Source organism: Pseudophryne corroboree, chromosome 4 (assembly GCF_028390025.1).
Source record: "Pseudophryne corroboree isolate aPseCor3 chromosome 4, aPseCor3.hap2, whole genome shotgun sequence".
Classification (NCBI taxonomy): Eukaryota; Metazoa; Chordata; class Amphibia; order Anura; family Myobatrachidae; genus Pseudophryne; species Pseudophryne corroboree.
Genome location: NC_086447.1, coordinates 255,727,454 through 255,754,933, shown reverse-complemented (window position 1 = coordinate 255,754,933; position 27,480 = coordinate 255,727,454). Strand labels below are relative to the sequence as shown.

The 27,480-nt window shown below is 47.2% G+C and overlaps 1 protein-coding gene and 1 pseudogene across 8 annotated transcripts in view; both read right to left on the bottom strand.

Annotated features, from left to right (window-relative positions):
• Positions 1-27,480, bottom strand: part of MED12L (mediator complex subunit 12L) — a 1,138,385-nt gene that overhangs the window by 925,224 nt on the left and 185,681 nt on the right. For all 8 annotated transcript variants that reach the window (XR_010175887.1, XM_063916060.1, XM_063916058.1 and 5 more), the window contains 3 exons: positions 23,552-23,701; positions 19,972-20,071; positions 10,346-10,482 (listed from right to left, as the gene is read on the bottom strand). Coding sequence is in view for 7 of the 8 variants with exons in the window: in XM_063916060.1 (XP_063772130.1) it covers positions 10,346-10,482; positions 19,972-20,071; positions 23,552-23,701 (387 nt within the window). In the remaining variant the exon portion in view is untranslated. The remainder of the gene's footprint in view (positions 1-10,345; positions 10,483-19,971; positions 20,072-23,551; positions 23,702-27,480) is intronic.
• Positions 16,684-16,802, bottom strand: LOC134912873 (5S ribosomal RNA; annotated as a pseudogene).

The following is a 27,480-nucleotide window of genomic DNA, read 5'->3' as shown; positions in this document are numbered from 1 at the left end:
GACAGGACCCCACTAGCCCTTTGGGGAGACAGAGGGAGAGTTTGCCAGCACACACCAAAAACGCTATATTATACAGGGACAACCTTTATATAAGTGTTTTTCCCTTATAGCATTTTAATATATATATATACATATCGCCAAATAAGTGCCCCCCCCCCTCTCTGTTTTAACCCTGTTTCTGTAGTGCAGTGCAGGGGAGAGCCTGGGAGCCTTCCCACCAGCATTTCTGTGAGGGAAAATGGGGCTGTGTGCTGAGGAGAATAGGCCCCGCCCTCTTTTCGGCGGGCTTCTTCTCCCGTTTTTCTGAGACCTGGCAGGGGTTAAATACATCCATATAGCCTCCAGGGGCTATATGTGATGTATTTTTAGCCAGAATAAGGTATTATACATTGCTGCCCAGGGCGCCCCCAGCAACGCCCTGCACCCTCCGTGACCGTTGGTGTGAAGTGTGTGACAACAATGGCGCACAGCTGCAGTGCTGTGCGCTACCTTCATGAAGACTGAAAAGCCTTCTGCCGCCGGTTTCTGGACCTTCAATCTTCAGCATCTGCAAGGGGGGTCGGCGGCGCGGCTCCGGGACGAACCCCAGGGTGAGACCTGTGTTCCGACTCCCTCTGGAGCTAATGGTGTCCAGTAGCCTAAGAAGCCAATCCATCCTGCACGCAGGTGAGTTGAACTTCTCTCCCCTAAGTCCCTCGATGCAGTGAGCCTGTTGCCAGCAGGACTCACTGAAAATAAGAAACCTAAAAACTTTTTCTAAGCAGCTCCTTAAGAGAGCCACCTAGATTGCACCCTGCTCGGACGGGCACAAAAACCTAACTGAGGCTTGGAGGAGGGTCATAGGGGGAGGAGCCAGTACACACCACCTGATCCTAAAGCTTTAGTTTTGTGCCCTGTCTCCTGCGGAGCCGCTAATCCCCATGGTCCTGACGGAGTCCCCAGCATCCACTTAGGACGTCAGAGAAATGGGGAGGCATACACAGGGGGATGGGGAGGTGGAGAGACACAGGGGGATGGGGAGGCGTAGACACACAGGGGGGGTTGCTGAGCGACATAGTGGGGGGAGAGGCTGAGAGATAGAGGTGAGATGAATGCATGGCAGGAGATGGAGAGACACCGGTGGAGTGGGTGAGGCTGGGGACACAGAATGGTGCTAAGTGACACAGGAAAGGATGAGGCTGGAGAGATATAGGTGAGTGAAGGTGGACAGAACCGGGTGAGCCAATAGCCGACTGACCTGAAACTACTAGGGAGGGATGGTGCCCCCACAAACAGGAGTGTACTGGGCCCTAAGAATTCTGTTGCTGGACCCCGAGGCTAGTACTACAAAGAATCTTTTACTACTAATGTCTAACCATGAGATAATTGGTATCCGGTTGATAGATATACAGTGTCTAGTTAGACAGTTAATAGATAGACACCATATGTTAGACAGACATTAGGTCGACAGGGTCAAAAGGTCGACATGAAAAAGGTAGACAGTACAAAAGGTCGACAGGGTCAAAAGGTCGACATGAAAATGGTCGACATAAAAAGATAGACATATGTTTTTGTTTTTTTATTTAACGTTTTTGGACTATTTCATACCTTCTCTATCCATGTCGGCATAGAGTTGGCTATAAACCTTGTGACGAGCGCAGCGAGCCACCAAGCCCGAAGCGTGGCGAGTGAAGCCAGCCCCGCGAGGGTATGCCTTTTTACAATCCACACAAACCACAAAAATGCAAAAAACATGGGGGTATATTTACTAAGCTCCCGATTTTGACCGAGATGGTGTTTTTTCTTCAAAGTGTCATCTCGGGAATTTACTAAACTCAAATCTCGGCAGTGATGAGGGCATTCGTATTTTTTTGGAAGTAAAAAAAAAAAAAATACGAATGAATACACCATCGGTCAAATACGACTGTTTTTTGATACAACTCGGTAATTTACTAAAAAGTGTATTTCACGAACACTGCCGGCAATAGCCAAACACTGCCGTGAAAAAATACAAATAGTAAAAAAAAGCAGATTTAAAACAGACCTGCTTTTTTTTACCGTGTTCTGATAGGCATGCATGGATCCATGAGATCCGTGCATGTTTATCAGTGGGAAGGGGTGGGAAAGTGTTAAATTGTCAGGAAATAAATGCGTGGGGTCCCCCCTCCTAAGCAAAACCAGCCTCTGGCTCTTTGAGCAGGACCTGGTTGAAAAAATATTGGGGGAAAAATGACAGGGGTTCCCCCATATTTAATCAACCAGCACCTGGCTCTGCGCCTGGTCCTGGTTCCAAAAATACGGGGGACAAAAAGCGTAGGGGTCCCCCGTATTTTTGAAACCAGCACCGGGCTCCACTAGCCAGGTACATAATGCCACAGCCGGGGGACACTTTTATACTGGTCCAGGCGGCCCTGGCATTACATACCCAACTAGTCACCCCTGGCTGGGGTACCCTGGAGGAGTGGGAACCCCTTAAATCAATGGGTCCCCCCCTCCAGCCACCCAAGGGCCAGGGGTGAAGCCCGAGGCTGTCCCCCCCCCATCCAAGGGCGGCGGATGGGGGGCTGATAGCCTTTTGAAAAAAATGTGAATATTGTTTTTAGTGGCAGTACTAGAAGTCCCAGCAAGCCTCCCCCGCAAGCTGGTACTTGGAGAACCACAAGTACCAGCATGCAGTGGAAATCCGGGCCCGCTGGTACCTGTAGTACTACTACTAAAAAAATACCCCCAAAAAAAACAGGACACACACACACCGTGACAGTAAAGTTTATTACATACATGCACACCTCCAAACATACATACTTACCTATGTTCACACGAGGCTCGGTCCTCTTCTTCATGTAGAATCCTAGGGGTACCTGTGAAAAAAAATTATACTCACATAATCCAGTGTACCTTCTGTTCTTTGTATAATCCACGTACTTGGCAAAACAAAAAAACGGAAACCCGACCACGCACTGAAAGGGGCCCCATGTTTACACATGGGACCCCTTTCCCCGACTGCCAGGACCCCCCCTGACTACTGTCAAAGAGGGTCCCTTCTGCCAATCAGGGAGCGCCACGTCGTGGCACCCTCCTGATTGGCTGTGTGCTCCTGTAGTGTCTGCGAGGCAGCACACGGCAGAGATACAATGTAGCGCCTATGCGCTCCATTGTATCCAATGGTGGGAACTTTGCGGTCAGCGGTGAGGTTACTTTCGGTCAACCGCTGACCACAAAGTTCCCACTTGCGTGCGTGGTCGGGTTTCCGTTTTTTTGTTTTGCCAAGTACGTGGATTATACAAAGAACAGAAGGTACACTGGATTATGTGAGTATAATTTTTTTCACAGGTACCCCTAGGATTCTACATGGAGAAGAGGACCGAGCCTCGTGTGAACATAGGTAAGTATGTATGTTTGGAGGTGTGCATGTATGTAATAAACGTATACTGTCACGGTGTGTGTGTGTCCTGTTTTTTATGGGGTATTCTTTTAGTAGTAGTACTACAGGTACCAGCGGGCCCGGATTTCCACCGCATGCTGGTACTTGTGGTTCTCCAAGTACCAGCTTGCGGGGGAGGCTTGCTGGGACTTGTAGTACTGCTAATAAAAACAATATTCACATTTTTTTCAAAATGCTATCAGCCCCCCATCCGCCGCCCTTGGATGGAGGGGACAGCCTTGGGCTTCACCCCTGGCCCTTGGGTGGCTGGAGGGGGGGGACCCCTTGATTTAAGGGGTTCCCACTCCTCCAGGGTACCCCGGCCAGGGGTGACTAGTTGGATATGTAATGCCAGGGCTGCCGGGACCAGTATAAAAGTGTCCCCCGGCTGTGGCATTATGTACCTGGCTAGTGGAGCCCGGTGCTGGTTTCAAAAATACGGGGGACCCCTATGCTTTTTGTCCCCCGTATTTTTGGAACCAGGAACAGGTGCAGAGCCCGGTGCTGGTTGATTAAATATGGGGGAACCCCTGTCATTTCCCCCCCCATATTTTGTCAACCAGGACCGGCTCAAAGAGCCCGAGGCTGGTTTAGCTTAGGGGGGGGGGGGGGGGGGGATCCCACGCATTTTGTTTTTTAGATTTGTAACAATGTTATCTTTTTTACGAAAGGTGCACAATGAAGCCCTGCACGGATCTCACAGATCCGGACGAGATTCATTGTGTTAATGTCGGCAATGTTTTACTATTCACTACCGTAAAACACTGCCAAAAAATACGAATGACATCGACATCGGAAAACACGAAAATGCAGAATACGACAGCTTAGTAAATTAGTCGTAATAAATTCAAAAAGTTGCAAATTTACACTTGCGATGTCATTCATGTTTGAACTTTAACCTTATTCTGAAAAATACGAATTTTAGTAAATATACCCCATGGTGTCTATCTTTTTCATGTCAACCTTTTGACCCTGTCGACCTGTCGACCTTTTTCATGACGACCTTTTGACTCTGTCGACCTAATGTCTGTCTAACATATGGTGTCTACCTATTGACTGTCTAACTAGACACTATCTATCTTTTATACCGGAACCGAGATAATTGTGTCCAATATGGCAATGTAATGATCACAAAGAGTTAATTTGTTGACAGCTCCCAGTGAAGCTGAATTGTTGATGCAGAAAGATACAGTTATTTTAGTTGCAAGTTTAACATACCTTGTTACAGAGAGTGTTTTATGTGCACTGCCAGGGATGGAAGAGGAGGGGGCTGACCTGCATGTCAGTATCTCAATCCATTCTGTTCTCCTCCGCTCATGGAAGGGACTGCACTCATATTGAAAAACAGAAGCCTGTATCTCCATGGTTGTGTATATTTTCTATTCGTGATCAGGACTAGGAAGTGACATAACGAGAGGGCAGTATATAACCTCCGCCATTACAGCATCTAAATGTTTTATCCATTCTCCGTTCGTTTGAGGTTATTTCGTTTTATCCATGCACCATTGGACCCTTGCGGAGTCGGTGTCTCACTCGCCACAGGTTACTATTCCAAATAGTTTGTGACATGGACCCAGGGGCTTATGGGAAAGGTCCTCTCCACGAAGAGTAACTAGATGCTACCGTATCTGCACTGCCGCTGTGCTGTCTGTACGGACAGTGCAGAAGTCACTCACCCCGCTCCTATGGTAGAGGGTAGCCGGCTTCCCGTTGCTCTCAGCTGAAACAGGCTGTAGAGCACTCTCTAGTTGGCAAGCCTGTCTGCGTTACAGAAGTCCACATCGTTGCTGTGCCCTAATGTCCTGTGGGATAGGCCAGGTTAGCCCGTTCCCCCCGCCGGGGACACGCTGTGCACTGCTGCTCCCAGCTAGCGGCACCAGGAATGACAACTTCCGGTTTGCGTTCCGCAGCGGAGTGCAAATACCGGAGGTGCAGCTGTGGGCTGGCAGTGTGGAAAGCGTAGCTGTGAGCTGGCAGTGTGGAAGCTAGCCCACCGGCAAAGTCACCTGGTATCCCGGTGTGCCAATCCGCAGCTGCCTGGCTTGGTATCTAATCAGCTATATTTCCAGTTGCAAAGCGCAACGGAATTTGCTGCGCTATATAAGAGACTGTTAATAAATAAAATATATTACATAATTGCATATATATGACAATAAGAACCAGTGTTTCATCTGTATTTTTAATATTTAATGTCCTTAGTAGTCCTTAGCGTACCATAAACTTGCATCTTTTTAACTGTGAGCTGCTCTATCTCAGATGTAAAATGCCTGTAAAACTTTTTTTTATTTGTATTTATTGTTTATATGAATATATTATAATTATAATAGCCTCTTACTAGTGTCACACTGGTAATATATTTTAGCAAGCTTGACTAACCAAACATAAGTTAAACTATTGTTTGGGCTGTGTTTTTATCTGGATTTGCATGTGTTTTTTGGTGCATTGATCTTACACACCCAAGCTCTGTCTGCAAATCTGAAGGCGCATGATATGAGTGTGGATTATTAGATCTGCACTAAAAAGGTCCACTAATGGTAGACATGCATTAGGTCGACAAGGGTCAAAAGGTCAACACAGGATAGGTCGACATGGAATTAGTCAACACAAAAAAAAGTAGACACAATTTTGGGGTGTTTTGTCAGTTTTGTGCCACAAACAATCCCCATTAGTGTACTGCATCCCCTTCCATGGATCGCTTTGCTCGCCATGCTTCGGGCAAGGTTACCGTTCCCAATCGTAGTCCACGTGGATAGTAAAGTATGAAAAAGTTTAAAAAATAATTATTATTTTTTAAGTGTGTCGACCATTGTCACATCAACCTTTTCATCCTGTTGACCTAATGCATGTCTACCATTAGTAGTCAACCTATTGACTGTAGACCTTTTTATAGTGTAGATCTATAGACCGGATATCGCATAATATAATGCTGTGTCCTTAGTGGGGTGGCGATTACCACACCAACACGAAGGCGGGTTACACCCCTTCAGCAGGCCCCTGCCACTGCATTTCCTGGTGGGCCCTACATGCTCCTGTCTAATACTGAGCAACACGTTTTACTCACTGAACGGAGGGCAAATATAGAGAACAAAGCGGCCGCTTCACAGTGTTCTTGTTAGCCAAGAACACTTACATTTACAGGGCACATAGCTTTATTGAGCAAGATGGCTGCCTTGCAAAGCAGCAGCAGTTTTCACAGGCAGAGGGGATGAATTAAGGAATTCAAGTAGGCAAACGGATCTCTCTTATTTTATGGAGTAGGGTTTTAAGTTTCCCAAGAGAATGATATAAGGGGTGGAGAGAGAGCATTTACAGGGGCAAATCCCTGCTTTGCGAATGGGCACTTAGCCATTTCCACTCAACAATATGACTTGAATACAGTATATACATACATTTATAGAACACTGCAAGAAAATGGATTAGGACCTTTATATACTACATTCATGCACTTAACTTGAGAGCTCACTGTTATTCAGTTACAATACCCTTAACTAAATAAATAAATATACTGTCATACCCAGGATTCAAACCTATAACCGATTGCATTCCAGTCAAACAACCTACTCACTGATCTATTTGAGCCTGCATAATAACTATGAGATTTCTAACTATATGAGAGGACAGTGTGACTGAATAACAAAGAGCTCTCAAGTTCATGAATGTTGTATAGGTATTAGCAACGGAAGTGGTGGTGGTATAAGACAGGGGTGGTCAGGAGTTGCTTGGCTTCAAAGAGGGGGGAAGCTGCAAGTGAAAGTCATTAAGGGGTATATGCAATTCACTGCGAATCGCGGCAAATTATCGCCGTTTTTTAATTCAACACAATTCGACAGGTGAATTCCGGCAGGTAGCTCCCGGAATTCACCATATTCAATGAAAAATGGATTCGACATTCCCGCGGGCGAAAAACGGCCGATTGGCCGGATTTTGCCGCGAAATTAAAAAACGGGTAAAAATGGGAAAAACCCGGAAAAAAATGGCGTGGGGTCCCCCCTCCAAAGCATAACCAGCCTCGGGCTCTTCGAGCTGGTCCTGGTTCTAAAAATGCGGGGACAAAATTGACATGGGATCCCCCGTATTTTTAAAACCAGCACTGGGCTCTGCGCCTGATGCTGGTGCAAAAAATACGGGGGACAAAAAGAGTAGGGGTCCCCCCGTATTTTATACACCAGCATCGGGCTCCACTAGCTGGACAGATAATGCCACAGCCGGGGGTCACTTTTATACAGCGCCCTGCGGCCGTGGCATTAAATATCCAACTAGTCACCCCTGGCCGGGGTACCCTGGGGGAGTGGGGACCCCTTCAATCAAGGGGTGTCCCCCCCCCAGCCACCCAAGGGCCAGGGGTGAAGCCCGAGGCTGTCCCCCCCATCCAAAGGCCGCGGATGGGAGGCTGATAGCCTTGAGTAAAATGACAGAATATTGTTTTTTTCCAGTAGTACTACAAGTCCCAGCAAGCCTCCCCCGCAAGCTGGTACTTGGAGAACCACAAGTACCAGCATGCAGGAGAAAAACGGGCCCGCTGGTACCTGTAGTACTACTGGAAAAAAAATACCCAAATAAAAACAGGACACACACACCGTGACAAGTACAACTTTATTACACACTGCCGACACACACATACTTACCTATGTTGACACGCCGACTGCCACAGTCTCCGACGATCCGAGGGTACCTGTTAAAAAATTATACTCACCTTCCAGCGTCCAGAGATAAATCCACGTCCAGAGTATAATCCACGTACTTGTTAAAAAAACAAACCGCATACCCGACCATGCCGGACTGAAAGGGGTCCCATATTGACACATGAGACCACTTTCCCCGAATGTGCCGGGACCCCACGTGACTCCTGTCACTGAGGTCCCTTCAGCCAATCAGGAAGCGCTACTACGTGGCGCTCACCTGATTGGCTGTGCGCTGTCTGTGCTGTGACAGCACATCGCACAGCTCTTTCCATTATTTCAATGGTGGGAACTTTGCCGTCAGCGGGGGGGTTACCCGCGGTCAGCCGCTGACCGGCGGGTGACCCCACTGCTAGCCGCAAAGTTCCCACCATTGAATATAATGGAGAGGCTTTGTGATGCGCTGTCTGAGCTCAGACGTTGCACTCGCCGATTGGCTGAAGAGACCTTTCAGTGACAGCTGTCACGTAGAGGTCTCTGCATTCGGGAAAGGGGTCTCATGTGTCAACATGGGACCCCTTTCAGTCCGCTGGCACGGGTTTTTGCGTTTTGTTATTTTGCCAAGTACCTGGATTATACTCTGGACGTGGATTTATCTCTGGACGCTGGAAGGTGAGTATAATTTTTTAACAGGTACCCTCGGATCTTCGGAGACTGTGGCAGTCGGCGTGTCAACATAGGTAAGTATGTGTGTGTCGGCAGTATGTAATAAAGTTGTACTTGTCACGGTGTGTGTGTCCTGTTTTTATTTGGGTATTTTTTTCCCAGTAGTACTACAGGTACCAGCGGGCCCGTTTTTCTCCCGCATGCTGGTACTTGTGGTTCTCCAAGTACCAGCTTGCGGGGGAGGCTTGCTGGGACTTGTAGTACTACTGGAAAAAACAATATTCTGTCATTTTACTCAAGGCTATCAGCCTCCCATCCGCAGCCTTTGGATGGGGGGGGGACAGCCTCGGGCTTCACCCCTGGCCCTTGGGTGGCTTGGGGGGGGGGACCCCTTGATTGAATGGGTCCCCACTCCCCCAGGGTACCCCGGCCAGGGGTGACTAGTTGGATATTTAATGCCACGGCCGCAGGGCGCTGTATAAAAGTGACCCCCGGCTGTGGCATTATCTGTCCAGCTAGTGGAGCCCGATGCTGGTGTATAAAATACGGGGGGACCCCTACTCTTTTTGTCCCCCGTATTTTTTGCACCAGCATCAGGCGCAGAGCCCGGTGCTGGTTTTAAAAATACGGGGGATCCCATGTCAATTTTGTCCCCGCATTTTTAGAACCAGGACCAGCTCGAAGAGCCCGAGGCTGGTTATGCTTTGGAGGGGGGACCCCACGCCATTTTTTTCCTTGATTTTACCGTTCCAGCTATTAAAAAAAAAAACTTTTTAAAAATATATAAATAATACTTGTACAACCAAAAAAGACAAACCAAGTACCTAATCCCTTCTAATATAAATAGATATGCTATTCCCCAAAAAAAAAACACCAAAAAAAACATGTTTTACATTTTTTTTATTGGTTTCACCCTCCAAAGTGTGGCGGATTGAAAATGACGAATTTACTGCCTAAAAGCACTGTTGTCGAATTTCCAAACTTGAATTGAATACACTTTGGTCGAATTGCAGCACTTGTATCATTGCAGAAAAGTCGAATTTGACAAAAGTCGAATTTCAAAAAGTCGAATTTTGAAAGTCCGTTTTTTTGACGGAAAGCACTGAATTGCATTGACGATTTTTTTTTTTTGGCGAAAAAATCCCGAAATTCGACAATTTCGGGAATTCGACCGCAATTGCATATACCCCTAAAACAGATAATTGACAAGTGCCACCAACAGCGCATTCCATAAATGATCTACAGTACTAAGAGGCGTTGGGTATGTTATGTCGGCGGCCAGGATTCCGGCGGTCAGCATACCGACGTCGGGATTCCGGCCACCAGAATGCCGGCAGGGGAGCGAGCACAATGTAGCCCGACACGTGAACACCCATGAGTGGCAATAGCCCCTGTTAGCCGGGATTCCAGCTGTAGGCATTGTCAGTGGTCAGGATTCCGGCGTCGGTATCCTGACCACGGGATCCCGACTGCTGGCAATGTAACTGCATCCCATTGTGAGTTGTGGCCCCAGCTGAAATTCTTCATTTTACTTTACATTTTGAAGTGAGAAGAGACACGGAAACTGAAACATTGCATTTTACCTTCACACTTTCTTTGTGAACGTTTGAGTTATATTGTCCTTTAATATTCGTGACCTAGTTTAAAGATGATATATTACCTCTTGGCTGTCCTTATTTTGGTTCATACAAAATATTCTATGGTACAAGGTATCCAAAGAGTTACTGGAGTCCAGTCTGTCGAAACAATGGCGGTCTAAGATCTCCAATGTGTGCAAAACTCTGCTAATAGTAACCCCTGAAAATAAAAGATAGATTATATGAAATTAAAAACTCGGATACTGTATATGATCTTTTGTCTGTTGCAGTTGGCTCTGCTATCATTCTGTTGTGAACATAGTAATTGTTCTATTTAGTTCAGTGTCGTAACTCCTGGAGGCAATGGAACATTAGTATCCGGGGCACCAGCTGTATGGAGGACACAGAGGGCTCTTCTCAATCCATGCTTACCCCTTAAGTACTCCATCAAGCAGTTTAGCTGTAGCACCGAGGCAGAGATCTCTCATCCAGTCATCCAAGGAGTCCGTAGTAATTTGAATTGTCTGTTACTTTAGACTCCTCGAATTACTGGTTGTGAGATCCGAGGAGTCATCAGGCAGCCCCGTGCCCACCTCAGTACTCATTGTCAGGTGTGCAGTGCAGTCAGCAGCAGGCTCAGCAGCAACACAGAGTGCTGAAACACACTACCCGGCTTTTGCCGGCCGGGAAAAAGCCGGACGGCTTTTTCCCGTGCCGGCATTGTAGTTAACAGTGTGAGGGCTAGGGTCCCTTCACACTGCACGGCCCCGGCCCGGCTGCCGGGTTGCAGCCGGGTCTCACCACTGGAAGGTCCGGCGGCCGGGCGGCCGCCGGGCCGTCTTTGGAGCCAGTAAACCATGTGTGTGAAGGGGCGCTTTCACACACAACGTTTTTTTCTGAAGCCGTGTCTGATGCTGCGCATGCGCACAGCATCACACACGGCTCAAAGCCGTCCTGTGTGAGCGACTCTGCCGGTTTCTCCCGGATGGCAAAAAGCCGGACAAAGTTTGTCCGGCTTTTTGCCATCCGGGAAAAACCGGAGTGTGTGTTACAGCCCAGAGGGCACCTTTCCTGCCTGTGATTGTATGGAGGAATGTCCCAGTGGGGATCTTACTGATGATGAGTGGCTAGGACGAGGAGTAGAGCGGGGGAGCATAGTGAGGCATGTGGGATGTGGAGAGGGGAGCACACTGAAGCATGTGGGATATGGGAAGGGGAGAACAGTGAGGCATATGGGAAAGGAAGCACAGGGAGCTATGCAGAATGTAGGGAGGTGAGCACAGAGAGGCATGTGGGATGGGGAAGGGGAGCACAGTGAGGAATGTTGGATGTGGCAAGGAAAGTACAGCAAGGCATGTGGAATAGGGAAGGGGAGTACAGTGAGGCATGTGGGATGGGGGGAGGGAAGCACAGTGAGGTACATATGTGTCCACATACACCTTTCCGAAAATCAAGCCACATGGCCCCATTTGGTGTGTCATGGACTTAGCCACACCTTGTGATTTTTCATAAAATATGCCACCTTAATCTGCTACTTGATACAAATTCTTTTGATACAAAAAAATAGGTGAACCCATTCAAACACTACCCGTGGTGGAGCATCTTAGTCATGCTAAGCATCTCATGCCATATGACACAAAAAAAGAAAGGTGTATGTGGACACATCATATTTGGGATGAAAAGGAGAGCTTAGTGTGGGATGTGGTGGGGGTTAGGGGAGCACAGTGAGAAATGTGGGATGGGGAAGGGGAGCACAGTGAGGCATGTGAGATGGGGAATGGGAGTACAGTGAGGCATGTGGGATGGGGAAGTGGTGCACAGTGAGGGATGGGGAAGGGGAGCATAGTGAGACATGTGAGATGGGGAAGGGGAGTACAGTGAGACATGTGGGATGGGGAAGGGGCGCACAGTGAGGCATGTGGGATGGGGAAGGGGAGCATAGTGATGCATGTGGGATGGGGAAGTGGTGCACAGTGAGGAATGTCGGATGGGGAAGGGGAGCATAGTGAGGCATGTGGGATGAGAAAGGGGAGCACAGTGATGCATGTGGGATGGGGAAGTGGTGCACAGTGAGGAATGTCGGATGGGGAAGGGGAGCATAGTGAGGAATGTGGGATGGGGAAGGGGAGCATAGTGAGACATGTGAGATGGGGAAGGGGAGTACAGTGATGCATGTGGGATGGGGAAGGGGAGCATAGTGAGACATGTGAGATGGGGAAGGGGAGTACAGTGATGCATGTGGGATGGGGAAGGGGCGCACAGTGAGGCATGTGGGATGGGGAAGGGGAGCATAGTGATGCATGTGGGATGGGGAAGTGGTGCACAGTGAGGAATGTGGGATGGGGAAGGGGAGCATAGTGAGGAATGTGGGATGGGGAAGGGGAGCATAGTGAGACATGTGAGATGGGGAAGGGGAGTACAGTGATGCATGTGGGATGGGGAAGGGGCGCACAGTGAGGCATGTGGGATGGGGAAGGGGAGCATAGTGATGCATGTGGGATGGGGAAGTGGTGCACAGTGAGGAATGTCGGATGGGGAAGGGGAGCATAGTGAGGAATGTGGGATGGGGAAGGGGAGCATAGTGAGACATGTGAGATGGGGAAGGGGAGTACAGTGATGCATGTGGGATGGGGAAGGGGCGCACAGTGAGGCATGTGGGATGGGGAAGGGGAGCACAGTGATGCATGTGGGATGGGGAAGGGGAGCACAGTGAGGAATGTCGGATGGGGAAGGGGAGCACAGTGAGGCATGTGGGATGGGGAAGGGGAGCATAGTGATGCATGTGGGATGGGGAAGTGGTGCACAGTGATGCATGTGGGATGGGGAATGGGAGTACAGTGAGGCATGTGGGATGGGGAAGTGGTGCACAGTGATGCATGTGGGATGGGGAAGGGGCGCACAGTGAGGCATGTGGGATGGGGAAGGGGCGCACAGTGAGGCATGTGGGATGGGGAAGGGGCGCACAGTGAGGCATGTGAGATGGGGAAGGGGAGTACAGTGATGCATGTGGGATGAGAAAGGGGAGCACAGTGATGCATGTGGGATGGGGAAGTGGTGCACAGTGAGGAATGTCGGATGGGGAAGGGGAGCATAGTGAGGCATGTGGGATGGGGAAGGGGAGCACAGTGATGCATGTGCGATGGGGAAGTGGTGCACAGTGATGCATGTGGGATGGGGAAGTGGTGCACAGTGATGCATGTGGGATGGGGAATGGGAGTACAGTGAGGCATGTGGGATAGGGAAGTGGTGCACAGTGATGCATGTGGGATGGGGAAGGGGCGCACAGTGAGGCATGTGAGATGGGGAAGGGGCGCACAGTGAGGCATGTGGGATGGGGAAGGGGCGCACAGTGAGGCATGTGAGATGGGGAAGGGGAGTACAGTGATGCATGTGGGATGAGAAAGGGGAGCACAGTGATGCATGTGGGATGGGGAAGTGGTGCACAGTGAGGAATGTCGGATGGGGAAGGGGAGCATAGTGAGGCATGTGGGATGGGGAAGGGGAACATAGTGATGCATGTGGGATGGGGAAGTGGTGCACAGTGATGCATGTGGGATGGGGAAGTGGTGCACAGTGATGCATGTGGGATGGGGAATGGGAGTACAGTGAGGCATGTGGGATAGGGAAGTGGTGCACAGTGATGCATGTGGGATGGGGAAGGGGCGCACAGTGAGGCATGTGGGATGGGGAAGGGGCGCACAGTGAGGCATGTGGGATGGGGAAGGGGCGCACAGTGAGGCATGTGAGATGGGGAAGGGGAGTACAGTGATGCATGTGGGATGAGAAAGGGGAGCACAGTGATGCATGTGGGATGGGGAAGTGGTGCACAGTGAGGAATGTGGGATGGGGAAGGGGAGCATAGTGAGGAATGTGGGATGGGGAAGGGGAGCATAGTGAGACATGTGAGATGGGGAAGGGGAGTACAGTGATGCATGTGGGATGGGGAAGGGGCGCACAGTGAGGCATGTGGGATGGGGAAGGGGAGCACAGTGATGCATGTGGGATGGGGAAGTGGTGCACAGTGAGGAATGTCGGATGGGGAAGGGGAGCACAGTGAGGCATGTGGGATGGGGAAGGGGGGCATAGTGATGCATGTGGGATGGGGAAGTGGTGCACAGTGATGCATGTGGGATGGGGAATGGGAGTACAGTGAGGCATGTGGGATGGGGAAGTGGTGCACAGTGATGCATGTGGGATGGGGAAGGGGCGCACAGTGAGGCATGTGGGATGGGAAAGGGGCGCACAGTGAGGCATGTGGGATGGGGAAGGGGCGCACAGTGAGGCATGTGAGATGGGGAAGGGGAGTACAGTGATGCATGTGGGATGAGAAAGGGGAGCACAGTGATGCATGTGGGATGAGAAAGGGGAGCACAGTGATGCATGTGGGATGGGGAAGTGGTGCACAGTGAGGAATGTCGGATGGGGAAGGGGAGCATAGTGAGGCATGTGGGATGGGGAAGGGGAGCATAGTGATGCATGTGGGATGGGGAAGTGGTGCACAGTGATGCATGTGGGATGGGGAAGTGGTGCACAGTGATGCATGTGGGATGGGGAATGGGAGTACAGTGAGGCATGTGGGATGGGGAAGTGGTGCACAGTGATGCATGTGGGATGGGGAAGGGGCGCACAGTGAGGCATGTGGGATGTGGAAGGGGCGCACAGTGAGGCATGTGGGATGGGGAAGGGGCGCACAGTGAGGCATGTGGGATGGGGAAGGGGCGCACAGTGAGGCATGTGAGATGGGGAAGGGGAGTACAGTGATGCATGTGGGATGAGAAAGAGGAGCACAGTGATGCATGTGGGATGAGAAAGAGGAGCACAGTGATGCATGTGGGATGGGGAAGTGGGGCACAGTGAGGATTGTGGGATAGGGAAGGAGAGCACAGTGAGGCATGTGGGATGGGGAAGGAGAGCACAGTGAGGCATGTGGGATGGGGAAGGGGTACACAGTGAAGCATGCGGGATGGCGAAGGGGTACACAGTGAGGCATGAGAATGGGAAACAGGGGAGCACAAGGGGGAAAAGAAAGCAAATTGCTGGATGTGGAGGGGAAGGGGAGCACAGTATGGTGTGTGGAAGGTGTAAGAGAGCATAGTGTGAGATGTGGATGGGTGGAGAGCACAATGCGGAATGTGGTGGGGGAAGGGGAGTACAGTGAAATGCAGATGGGGTAAGGGAGAGCAATGAACAATGGTAAATATATGTGGGGGAGAACATTATTTTATAATACTATATATACTGCCCCTAACCCCACCACACTGTAATCACATTAATTCCCCCTTTGCCCCCTTAGCTGTGCTTCATGCTTGCCAACCATTTGAATGATTGGCATATATCCCGGAGTCATCTCCTTTGCTGTCTGAGCATGGGCAATAGGAAAAGAACGGATTGGGGGTACCGCACAGGACTGAGTGATATTAGGAAAATAATGAATTATTGAATCAAGTTTCCGAAAAAACCGACAGGTAGAGTTTAATCTCGTATTTATCACTATCTACCAATGATACACAACCTTTTGGGTAGATCCAATAGTGATTGTCAGTGGTGCTCCCATCGGTCAATAGGCATAATTGAATATGAGGGTAAAGAAAAAAGGAGAAGTAACCTTTGTTGGAAGCACTCAATCTCGGAAGCACATTTGAATAATAAACAGTTTGGTCTGTACCGTGATGTAATAATGTGTGAGTTAAAACATAGGCCCTCATTCCGAGTTGGTCGGTCGCAAGGCGAATTTAGCAGAGTTGCTCACGCTAAGCCGCCGCCTACTGGGAGTGAATCTTAGCTTCTTAAAATTGCGACCGATGTATTCGCAATATTGCGATTACTAACTACTTAGCAGTTTCAGAGTAGCTCCAGACTTACTCTGCCTGTGCGATCAGTTCAGTGCTTGTCGTTCCTGGTTGACGTCACAAACACACCCAGCGTTCGCCCAGGCACTCCCACCGTTTCCCCGGCCACTCCTGCATTTTTTCCGGAAACGGTAGCGTTTTCAGCCACACGCCCCTGAAACGCCGTGTTTCCGCCCAGTAACACCCATTTCCTGTCAATCACATTACGATCGCCGGAGCGAAGAAAAAGCCGTGAGTAAAAATACTTTCTTCATAGTAAAGTTACTTGGCGCAGTCGCAGTGCGAACTTTGCGCATGCGTACTAAGCGGATTTTCACTGCGATGCGATGAAAAAGAACGAGCGAACAACTCGGAATGAGGGCCATAACTTTTAATGAAAAGATCTTTAATATAAACACACAGATAAGATCAAAAAATAAATAAATAAATATATAGCTAAATTAGTCGTGAACCACGGAGTAATCTGTATCTGTGAGTTTATTGATGAAGTCGTTGTCCATTAATTGTATGTATGCTAAACATATATCCAAGTTCATGCAGGATCAACCTTTTGCTAGTGTGGTACAAGAAGTAACCTACAACACCTGGTATTCCCTGGTAGTCTCCCAATTGAGTACTAGCCAGGCCCAACACTGTATTGCTTCCAAGATCAGACGAGATTGGCCATATACAGTATGGTGTAGTAGTAGGTTGCATGTAACCATAAGTTCGAGGTGTCGCTGTTATAAGGGATATAAAAGATAGTAACCAGAAAATTTTTATAATCAGTGATCCTCACTTCACTGATTAGAGCAAAGCCCTTATGAGGTTACTAATATGACCATCATTTCACCAGTTTGTAGCCCAAGATTAGGGATTTACAAGGGTTTAAATCATTTGGTCAGTGCAGGTTTGACTTAAAAAGCACGTGTATTGGTTGGCTTGAAAGTGCCAGTATGAGATATAGGACAATAATGTCTCTGAAATCAGTCAAATTTCCTATTTAGGGGTGTGAGCACACCATTTGAAAAACTAAGACTGTCACAATTGCTAGCAAGAGAAATCACAATAGAGGTGTAACCATATAATTTTAAAGAAGCTAAAACTGTAGCAAACTGGCCCTTCTGCTGTTCTCCCGTCATGCCGACATAATTGGTATAGGACGGTGAGTGAGAGAGGGCAGTGTACAATTACACAGCCAGAAAAAAGAATAGCAGACTAGTCAGCACTTATGGTAGCAGAGAGACACCCCTGATGTGCACAAAAAAACAGCGCAGGTGGTTCGTCTCAGTGCTGATCCAAAAGATGCAATACAGTCATATATAAAGAATAGGGAAACAAAGATGGACAATTTGGTTTTTGAAAGAAATCCAAAAACAGCCACTGTCAGGCTGGGATGGATTACACTGTGTTTCCAAGAAAGGTTACAGATATGAATTTGTAGCAATTTATGATAGACAATAGTACTCAAAACTGGAAACACGCAGATGAGTATGATACATTCACTTGTATCTAAAATGATCTGTGCTGAAATAACATCAAGCAGCAAGGGAAAAATTAGATCAATATAACAGCTGAATCACCAAGGGTTAATGTTTACTATGTACTCACTAAGGAGCCGGCGTATCTGGTAACACAATACATAAAGCTGAACATAGCCAGGGAATAGGGATAATATTAGCCACTAAGTAATAATTTTTAGCAAATTGCTGAAAGAAAATAAATAAAGATACTTAGTTTCCCTTTGTGTATCCTTGCTGATGGTCTGCCGCTGGCTGCTGATGTGCACACGGTATGTGGCTCAATGGATCGCCTAATGCGTCCTGCCGGTCACGTGGGCACGCCCTCCGTGACTGAATTCACGTCACCCAATGTACGTTTCACAGGAGCTTGTTCATAAGCACTGCAATCTTGCTCGATATCACCTGACTAACTACGGACCAGGGTCCACTAGCTATACACATGGTCAGCTCAGCCTATCTGTGACAAGGACACCCTACTTTAACCAGTTCTGGCAGCGCCCCAAAAACTTCTCTCTCGAGACCTGCTCCTGGCTCCTGGCAGTGTACCTGTGCATTTGTTCTAGTTTCTGGGAGTGCGTTCTCTCCTGCTGCTTCTGCTATCAGCTCCAGGCTGTGCGCTATACACAGCAAGCTACAACATCAGCTACAGGCTGTGCTCTATATACAGTTTATTCCAACATCAATTCTATGCTGGGTGCCACACTCGGTGTACTCAGGTTGTGCACTGTTCCCAGCAAAACTATCACCAGTGCCAGGCGGTGCACTATATCCAGCTAACACTGTCAATAGTCAGATCACAACATCTAATAGCATAAGCGATGTGTACGCCGATCTGTACAGCGGACGCATCGAGGGAGGACACATCTGTATCTCTCAAGACCCTATTAACCACTCTCAGCAGTGTACTGTACTTCCTAAGAATCATCTACCCACCTACTGTGGCTCAAGTGTCTTCTGCACTCACCAGTCTGATCCAGCCTATCCCATCTGCTTTGTGTACCAATTTAGACTCCTTGAATTAGAGACTCAGTTCCAGAGACTGATCCAGTTTGTTTTAGTTAGCCCAGGCTGCAAAACTGCTCTCCATCCTATTCTGTATTCTTCGTCCCATCCGTATTACTAACAAACTGCATAAATAGGAGCTTCAAGCACCCAAGCTTCATTCCCTCTCCTAATTCAGAAGCCAGACCTGGGGTTCCTGAACTAGGCCCACTGAATGCCAGAGACCTGACATTAATTACCTGTATTTTCTGTCTATAAAATTGGTTGGTGTGTTGTTTTGCTTGATAGGTCTCATACATTGATAGCATTCAACCATGCAATGTTATAAAATGTTCTCATTGTAACAATGGTCTGCAGAGCTCTGAAAGAAAGGTGCATTTGGCACTGTTACCTAGAGAGGTCTGGTGGGACAGAACTGATGATATTGTCTCAGGTCTAATTTTATTCCTGTCTTTATAATCCTCTATTTGCCCTTTTCTTTTAAATGCAAATACTTTAAATATTATTATGTTTATCTGTCCAATACCCTACTCTAATTTTGAGGAGATGAATGAACAAAAAAACTCAATTTTCTTGTTAATACACCATCATCTAAGAATAATGTTATTTAAGCAGAAAAAAAACCAACACAGAAAGGCATCGCTGTGGACTGACTCTTAGGTATAAACATGGACGTTTTTTATGGCATGAAAGTATAATGTATTAATAACACAAATAAAAAAAATAGCCAACCGGTAAAATAAATGCACTAATGCTCTACAAATTAGATCAAATTAGTCTACCATATACAGTTGATAATCAAAAACACTGTTGAAATTAGTAGCTTTTAATCTAGATCACTGTAATGTTTTATTTAGGGGTCAATTCATTTTGCTGTGAGGTGGGCGAGTTGCCATTGTAACACTGTGGAAACTCCTGATGACGCCTCAGACATGTAGGTGCTACATGGAGCAAAGAGGGCCTGATCTAAGGATTTAGGTTGGAGCAGAGAAGGGAAAGGGGGACAGGATAAAAACTTTAAATATATCAAGGGTTTTAACAAGGTTCTGGAGGGAGACATTCTTCATAGGAAGAGAAGTAACCGTACACGAGGACATGCACTCAAACCATGGGAGGTTCAATCGAAATTTGAGGAAAAATTAATTCACAGAAAGGGAAGTGGATAAGTGGAATATCCTTCCATCAGATATGGTAAAGGCTAATAGAGTACAGCAATTGAAACATGCATGGGGCAGACAGGAGGATATTCTTACATAGATCAAATAGGGTTGAGTTTACCAAACTGTTAAAAAAAAAAGGGCAGACTTTCTATGTTTAAAAGAATCTATGGAGTTGGTAATATAGAGCTCACTGTACCTGCAGCCGATTCTTGGCACTTGTCAAATGACCACCGGACTTCCACGGCTCGACCCCTTTGTTTGATCTGCTGTTCCACTTCAAAAATTTTTGCTCGAACCTAAACAATCAAAATAAGATCAAACTCAGTTCTACTTTGGTAACGGAAAATGGCAGATTATTTATATGTTTAGTAGGCCCATGTAGCTTACAGTGAAAACAAAAACAGTCCCTATGCAACTTTAAACATTATTTAAAAAATTCATGGTCATTCCAAAATTAAGAAGCAATACCCCATCAGCCACTACACTGGCCACAACACTAACATAGATCTGGCATCAATTGTAAAGTGCACCCATATCATTTAGCATTCTGTATCAGCATATCTTTATTGGAATACCTGTAATATGGAAACTATCAATGCAGCCATTTTTGTTATGATAAGCCTCCAATATTTTAAGCAAGGCTAAGAATAAAACAATAAACCCTGTATAAATATCAAGTTGTATTCACTGAGGGATATGTTTAACAGAGTAATGTTCTGTCCCTACTGTATAGTATTTATAATTAATACTAATTAATTATAAATGATTAATGTTAAAAGTCCAAGATGTGTTTTACAAAGTAATAGCTTTTAGCAGTATGTGGAATAAGCATATATACTGTATATAAGTATACATAAAAGAGAAAAATCTGTTTGCCCTGTTGTTATCTGCCATTATTGTCAATGTATATGTTCTATTATTATTCATTATTAATATTTAAGGCAGCACAGTGGCATAGTGGTTAACACCGCTGCCTCACAGCACTAAGGGTCTGAATTAAATTCCTGGTCTTGGTTTATCTGTAGAGCTGGATTGGCCATATGGCCATTCTGGCAAATTCCAGATGTGCCGATTCAGCCGAGCAGGAGATAGGTCTACCGGCATTGCGCTCATCGTGTAGCAGAGCTGACTAGGGACAGTCACAGCTTGCAATACAGCATTATGCCTCTAAGTTGAGCCTGTAAACTGTGTTAGACTCAGTGCTGACAATTCCAGTCTTGCTCGGCGCAGATATATTATACTAAGGGTAGATACAGATTGTGCAGGTATAGTGCTTCCTGCTTCGCATCTTTACTGGAAGCAGGAGCGACGACATAGTATAAACATCGTGTTTGCCGAAGTGGGGGAATGAAATGATGCCTGCTAGACCCCAACAGAGCATCGGCCTAATGCTGATGCGCTGTGTTTCCTCTCACGGCCAGCTTACTGGGCATGCGTGAGATTTAGTAAATCTTGTGAGATCTTCTGTGCAGCCCAGAGCCGGCAGCCGCCGCAGCCAGGGTCAGAGCTGTTCCTGCTGTGGTGAATGGGCAACGACAACTGCAGCTGTTAAAATCGATAGCTGCAGGTGTTGGAAAGGACAGTGCAACTGACCGGTCATACACTGCCCTGCACAATGGCACGTGCGGCTCAAGCTTTACCTCTTCCACTCATTCATTGGGCAACACAGAGTGACTAGTGACAAGGACTTTGGCTACAGTGGTCTGTTGATTCAGTTGCATTAATTAATTAATTAATTCATTGATTGCATTTAAGAACCTAGTGTGCATTCTGTAGTGTACATGTTCTTTTTTGGTATGAAAGCTTAATACATTATTGCTGTTTCTTTTTATTGCATTTACTCATTTTTCAAAAGGAAAAAACAGTCTTTTATCGCAAGTTTTGCCTGATTTATCCAATTATAGCCCATTTTCAGTGCAAAGTTTACCTGATTTCTCACACAAACACATAGGATCCACAAAAAGACGCTGACCTATATGTTTCTGCTGCTGCACTCAAGGAAAAAGTGGTTACTTATTGGTGATTAAAACCAAATCCCTGATAAGTGCTATCATCGGGGCTAGTAGAATAACCCTGGGTGAGTCATTAGCTGCAGTAAATTACTGTGGCTAATTGGATGCCACCCTTAAGGTGGGTACACACTGGCCGATATATCAGTCGTTCTCTTGAACAGCAGCTATATCGCGGGTCCGTCTGACAGTGTGTACGGGCGATATGCCTGTGAACTCCGTCGTTCAGACATATCGCGTCGGCCCTGCAGCACAGCCGACGGCCAATATATCTACCGATATATTGGCGCGTCGCTGTGTGTGTACGGGCGGTCGGCCGACCGCCCGTACCCATGCTGCGGCAGCCAGCGGTGATTGACAGCTGAACTGAACTGAATCTTCCAACATTATTTAAAAAAATCCCCATGGATGTGAGAGTTGTGTACATTGATTGTGCACCACCATAACTGCATGGCCATCCAAAATTGCAGGGGTACGCATGATATAAATGAACTATGCCCCTCCACTATAGCTCTTTGCCATCTCCCTCTATTCTTCCTCTTTCTCCCTTCTAGCCCTATTCCTTCTCTCCCTGCTTCCCCTATTCCTTCTCTATCTACCTCCCTTTTCCCCCTATTCCTTTTCTCTCTCCCTTCTCCTTCAATTCCCTCTCTCTGTTCCTTCTTCCTGTATTCCTTCCCTCTCTCACTGTTCTCCCCCTATTCATTCTCTCCGTTCTCCCCCATTAATTGTGTCTTTTCTCTCTTCCTTCTCCCCTATTCCACCGCTCTCTCTCTTCTCCCCCTATTCCACCTATTTCTCCTGTCTTCCCCATTTCTCCTCTCTACTTTCCAGTCTTCCCTATTCCACCTCTCTCCCGTCACCCCCTATTCCTTCTCTCTCTCACATCTCCCCCTATTCCTCCTCTCTCTCTAACACGTCTCCCCCATTCTTCCTTTCTCACATCTCTCCCTATTACTCCCCTATCTCTCATGTCTCCCCCTGTTCCTCTTCTCTCTCTCCCGTCACCCCCTATTCCTCCTCTCTCTCACGTCTTCCCCTATTCCTCCTCTCTCTCTCTCTCTCTAACACGTCTCCCCCATTCTTCCTCTCTCACATCTCTCCCTATTACTCCCCTATCTCTCATGTCTCCCCCTGTTCCTCCTCGCTCTCCTGTCTCCCCTATTTCTCCTCTCTCTCCTGTCTCCTCCTATTCCTCCTCTCCCACTCTCTCCTGTCTCCTCCTATTCCTCCTCTCTCTTTCACACCTCCCCCTATTCCTGCTCCTCTTTCACATATCCCCTTATTCCTCCTTTCTCTCTCTTCTCCCCCTATTCCTCCTTTCTCTCTTGTCTCTCTCTATTCCTCCTTTGTCTAATGTCTCCCCCTATTCCTCCTCTCTCTCCCGTCCAGGGGAGGAGTCTGTGCCAGGAGCCTGACGCTGAGATGGACCTGTGTACCTTAAATGCCAGGGCCTATTTTTAGTCCCAGTCCGTCCCTGCTTATCTGTGTGTAGTTTGTGTATAGTAATGCATTTTTTCTGAAAGCTCCAATGGGGTCAGAACTAATAGAAAAGAAATTGTAGCACTATGTAAATAAACAAGTTTAATGAGAATAAAGATATGCATTTAGAATAAATCTCTGCTAGTTTATGCAGCCATTATACCTTTAATTTGTCCCAACAATAGATTTACTAACACATACTGCAGGCCACCATGCTATGTGCATAGGTTCAAAAAAGACCAAGAACAAAATGTGACATTATTTCACTTTATAAGGAACACATACCTGCTGATTGAAAGGTGAGTATCCACCAGGCATAGGCAAACTGGATGGGGCGACCTGAAGAAGATCCAGAGGAGAACCTGGATTTGTGTTTTTACTTTCATTTGTGGAATAGTTCCACACCAAGGCACTTGGACAACAAAGAGTGATAGTCTGGAGGAAGGAATTTAATAGAATATTACATTTTATTAGAGATCATATACATTATTTTTCAAAATATGCCGTAACTTTAATGGTAGTTTGCAGTGTTTACAATAAAACTGACAATAGATCACAAGAACTGAAAGGCACAGCGCTTTTGAGTGGGAAAGCCGTTATTCCATTGTTGTGTGGTGCTGCACAGTTGCTCTTAGAGATGTGTCCACATCATTTCTGCAGTCGTGCTAAACAGACTCTCTTGTCACACCAGGTCCCGTTAGACTTTGCTAGCGTTGGGCTTATTCGTAATGCAACCTGACTAGGACGCACAAGAAGATTTCATATGCAACAAAAATATATCTGTGTGCGACTGTGTATCTGAATATGCATACGAAGTGCCAGTGGCGTAAGTTCGTCCCAGTTGCCCGGAGGCAAGCTAAATATTGGTGCCCCCCTATTTACTATATTAAGATAAATATATGTATGTAGATGTGCGTGTATATATATATATATATATATATATATATATATATACAGTGGCGTAAGTTCGTCCCAGTTGCCCGGAAGCAAGATAAATATTGGTGCCCCCATATTTACTATATTAAGATAAATATATGTATGTAGATGTGCGTGTATATATATATATATATACACACATACAGTATATATATATATATATATATATATACACATACACACACACGTGTGTGTGTGTGTGTGTGTGTGTGTGTGTGTGTAGTGTTCTGAAAAAAAATAAGAATTTACTTACCGATAATTCTATTTCTCATAGTCCGTAGTGGATGCTGGGGACTCCGTAAGGACCATGGGGAATAGCGGCTCCGCAGGAGACTGGGCACATCTAAAGAAAGCTTTAGGACTATCTGGTGTGCACTGGCTCCTCCCCCTATGACCCTCCTCCAAGCCTCAGTTAGGATACTGTGCCCGTACGAGCGTACACAATAAGGAAGGATTTTGAATCCCGGGTAAGACTCCTACCAGCCACACCAATCACACCGTATAACCTGTGATCTGAACCCAGTTAACAGCATGATAACAGAGGAGCCTCTGAAAGATGGCTCACAACAATAATAACCCGATTTTTGTAACAATAACTATGTACAAGTATTGCAGACAATCCGCACTTGGGATGGGCGCCCAGCATCCACTACGGACTATGAGAAATAGAATTATCGGTAAGTAAATTCTTATTTTCTCTGACGTCCTAAGTGGATGCTGGGGACTCCGTAAGGACCATGGGGATTATACCAAAGCTCCCAAACGGGCGGGAGAGTGCGGATGACTCTGCAGCACCAAATGAGAGAACTCCAGGTCCTCCTCAGCCAGGATATCAATTTTGTAGAATTTTACAAACGTATTTGCTCCTGACCAAGTAGCTGCTCGGCAAAGTTGTAAAGCCGAGACCCCTCGGGCAGCCGCCCAAGATGAGCCCACCTTCCTTGTGGAGTGGGCATTTACAGATTTTTGGCTGTGGCAGGCCTGCCACAGAATGTGCAAGCTGAATTGTACTACAAATCCAACGAGCAATAGTCTGCTTAGAAGCAGGAGCACCCAGCTTGTTGGGTGCACACAGGATAAACAGCGAGTCAGATTTCCTGACTCCAGCCGTCCTGGAAACATATATTTTCAGGGCACTGACAACGTCTAGCAACTTGGAGGCCTCCAAGTCCCTAGTAGCCGCAGGCACCACCAATAGGTTGGTTCAGGTGAGACGCTGAAACCACCTTGGGGAGAAACTGAGGACGAGTCCTCAATTCCGCCCTGTCCGAATGGAAAATCAGATAAGGGCTTTTTCAGGATAAAGCCGCCAATTCTGACACGCGCCTGGCCCAGGCCAGGGCCAACAGCATGACCACTTTCCATATTTTAACTCCACAGATTTAAGTGGTTCAAACCAATGTGACTTTTGGAACCCAACACTACATTGAGATCCCAAAGTGCCACTGGAGGCACAAAAGGAGGCTGTATATGCAGTACCCCTTTTACAAACGTCTGAACTTCAGGGACTGAAGCTAGTTCTTTTTGGAAGAAAATTGACAGGGCCGAAATTTGAACCTTAATGGACCCCAATTTCAGGCCCATAGACACTCCTGTTTGCAGGAAATGTAGGAATCGACCCAGTTGAATTTCCTCCGTCGGGCCTTACTGGCCTCGCACCACGCAACATATTTTCGCCAATTGCGGTGATAATGTTTTTGCGGTTACATCCTTCCTGGCTTTGATCAGGATAGGGATGACTTCATCCGGAATGCCTTTTTTCCTTCAGGATCCGGCGTTCAACCGCCATGCCGTCAAACGCAGCCGCGGTAAGTCTTGGAACAGACAGGGTCCTTGCTGGAGCAGGTCCCTTCTTAGAGGTAGAGGCCACGGATCCTCCGTGAGCATCTCTTGAAGTTCCGGTTACCAAGTCCTTCTTGGCCAATCCGGAACCACGAATATAGTGCTTACCCCTCTCCATCTTATCAATCTCAGTACCTTGGGTATGAGAGGCAGAGGAGGGAACACATACCCTGACTGGTACACCCACGGTGTTACCAGAGCGTCTACAGCTTATTGCCTGAGGGTCCCTGGACCTGGCGCAATACCTGTCGAGTTTTTAATCATGTGGAAGACTTCTGGGTGAAGTCCCCACTCTCCCGGGTGGAGGTCGTGCTGAGGAAGTCTGCTTCCCAGTTGTCCACTCCCGGAATGAATACTGCTGACAGTGCTATCACATGATTTTCCGCCCAGCGAAGAATCCTTGCAGCTTCTGCCATTGCCCTCCTGCTTCTTGTGCCACCCTGTCTGTTTACGTGGGTGACTGCCGTGATGTTGTCCGACTGGATCAACACCGGCTGACCTTGAAGCAGAGGTCTTGCTAAGCTTAGAGCATTGTAAATGTCCCTTAGCTTCAGGATATTTATGTGAAGTGATGTCTCCAGGCTTGACCATAAGCCCTGGATATTCCTTCCCTGTGTGACTGCTCCCCAGCCTCGCAGGCTGGCATCCGTGGTCACCAGGACCCAGTCCTGAATGCCTAATCTGCGACCCTCTAGAAGATGAGCACTCTGCAACCACCACAGGAGGGACACCCTTGTCCTTGGTGACAGGGTTATCCGCTGATGCATCTGAAGATGCGATCCGGACCATTTGTCCAGCAGGTCCCACTGGAAAGTTCTTGCGTGGAATCTGCCGAATGGGATTGCTTCGTAGGAAGCCACCATTTTACCCAGAACCCTTGTGCATTGATGCACTGAGACTTGGCTCGGTTTTAGGAGGTTCCTGACTAGCTCGGATAACTCCCTGGCTTTCTCCTCCGGGAGAAACACCTTTTTCTGGACTGTGTCCAGGATCATCCCTAGGAACAGAAGACACGTCGTCGGAACCAGGTGCGATTTTGGAATATTGAGAATCCAATCGTGCTGCCGCAACACTACCTGAGATAGTGCTACACCGACCTCCAACTGTTCCCTGGATCTTACCCTTATCAGGGAATTGTCCAAGGAAGGGATAACTAAAATTCACTTCCTTCGAAGGAATATCATCATTTCGGCCATTACCTTGGTAAAGACCCGGGGTGCCGTGTACCATCCATACGGCAGCGTCTGAACTGATAGTGACAGTTTTGTACCATAAACCTGAGGTACCCTTGGTGAGAAGGGTAAATTTTGACATGAAGGTAAGCATCCTTGCTGTCCCGAGACATCATGTAGTCCCCTTCTTCCAGGTTCGCAATCACTGCTCTGAGTGACTCAATCTTGAATTTGAACCTCTGTACGTAAGTGTTCAAAGATTTT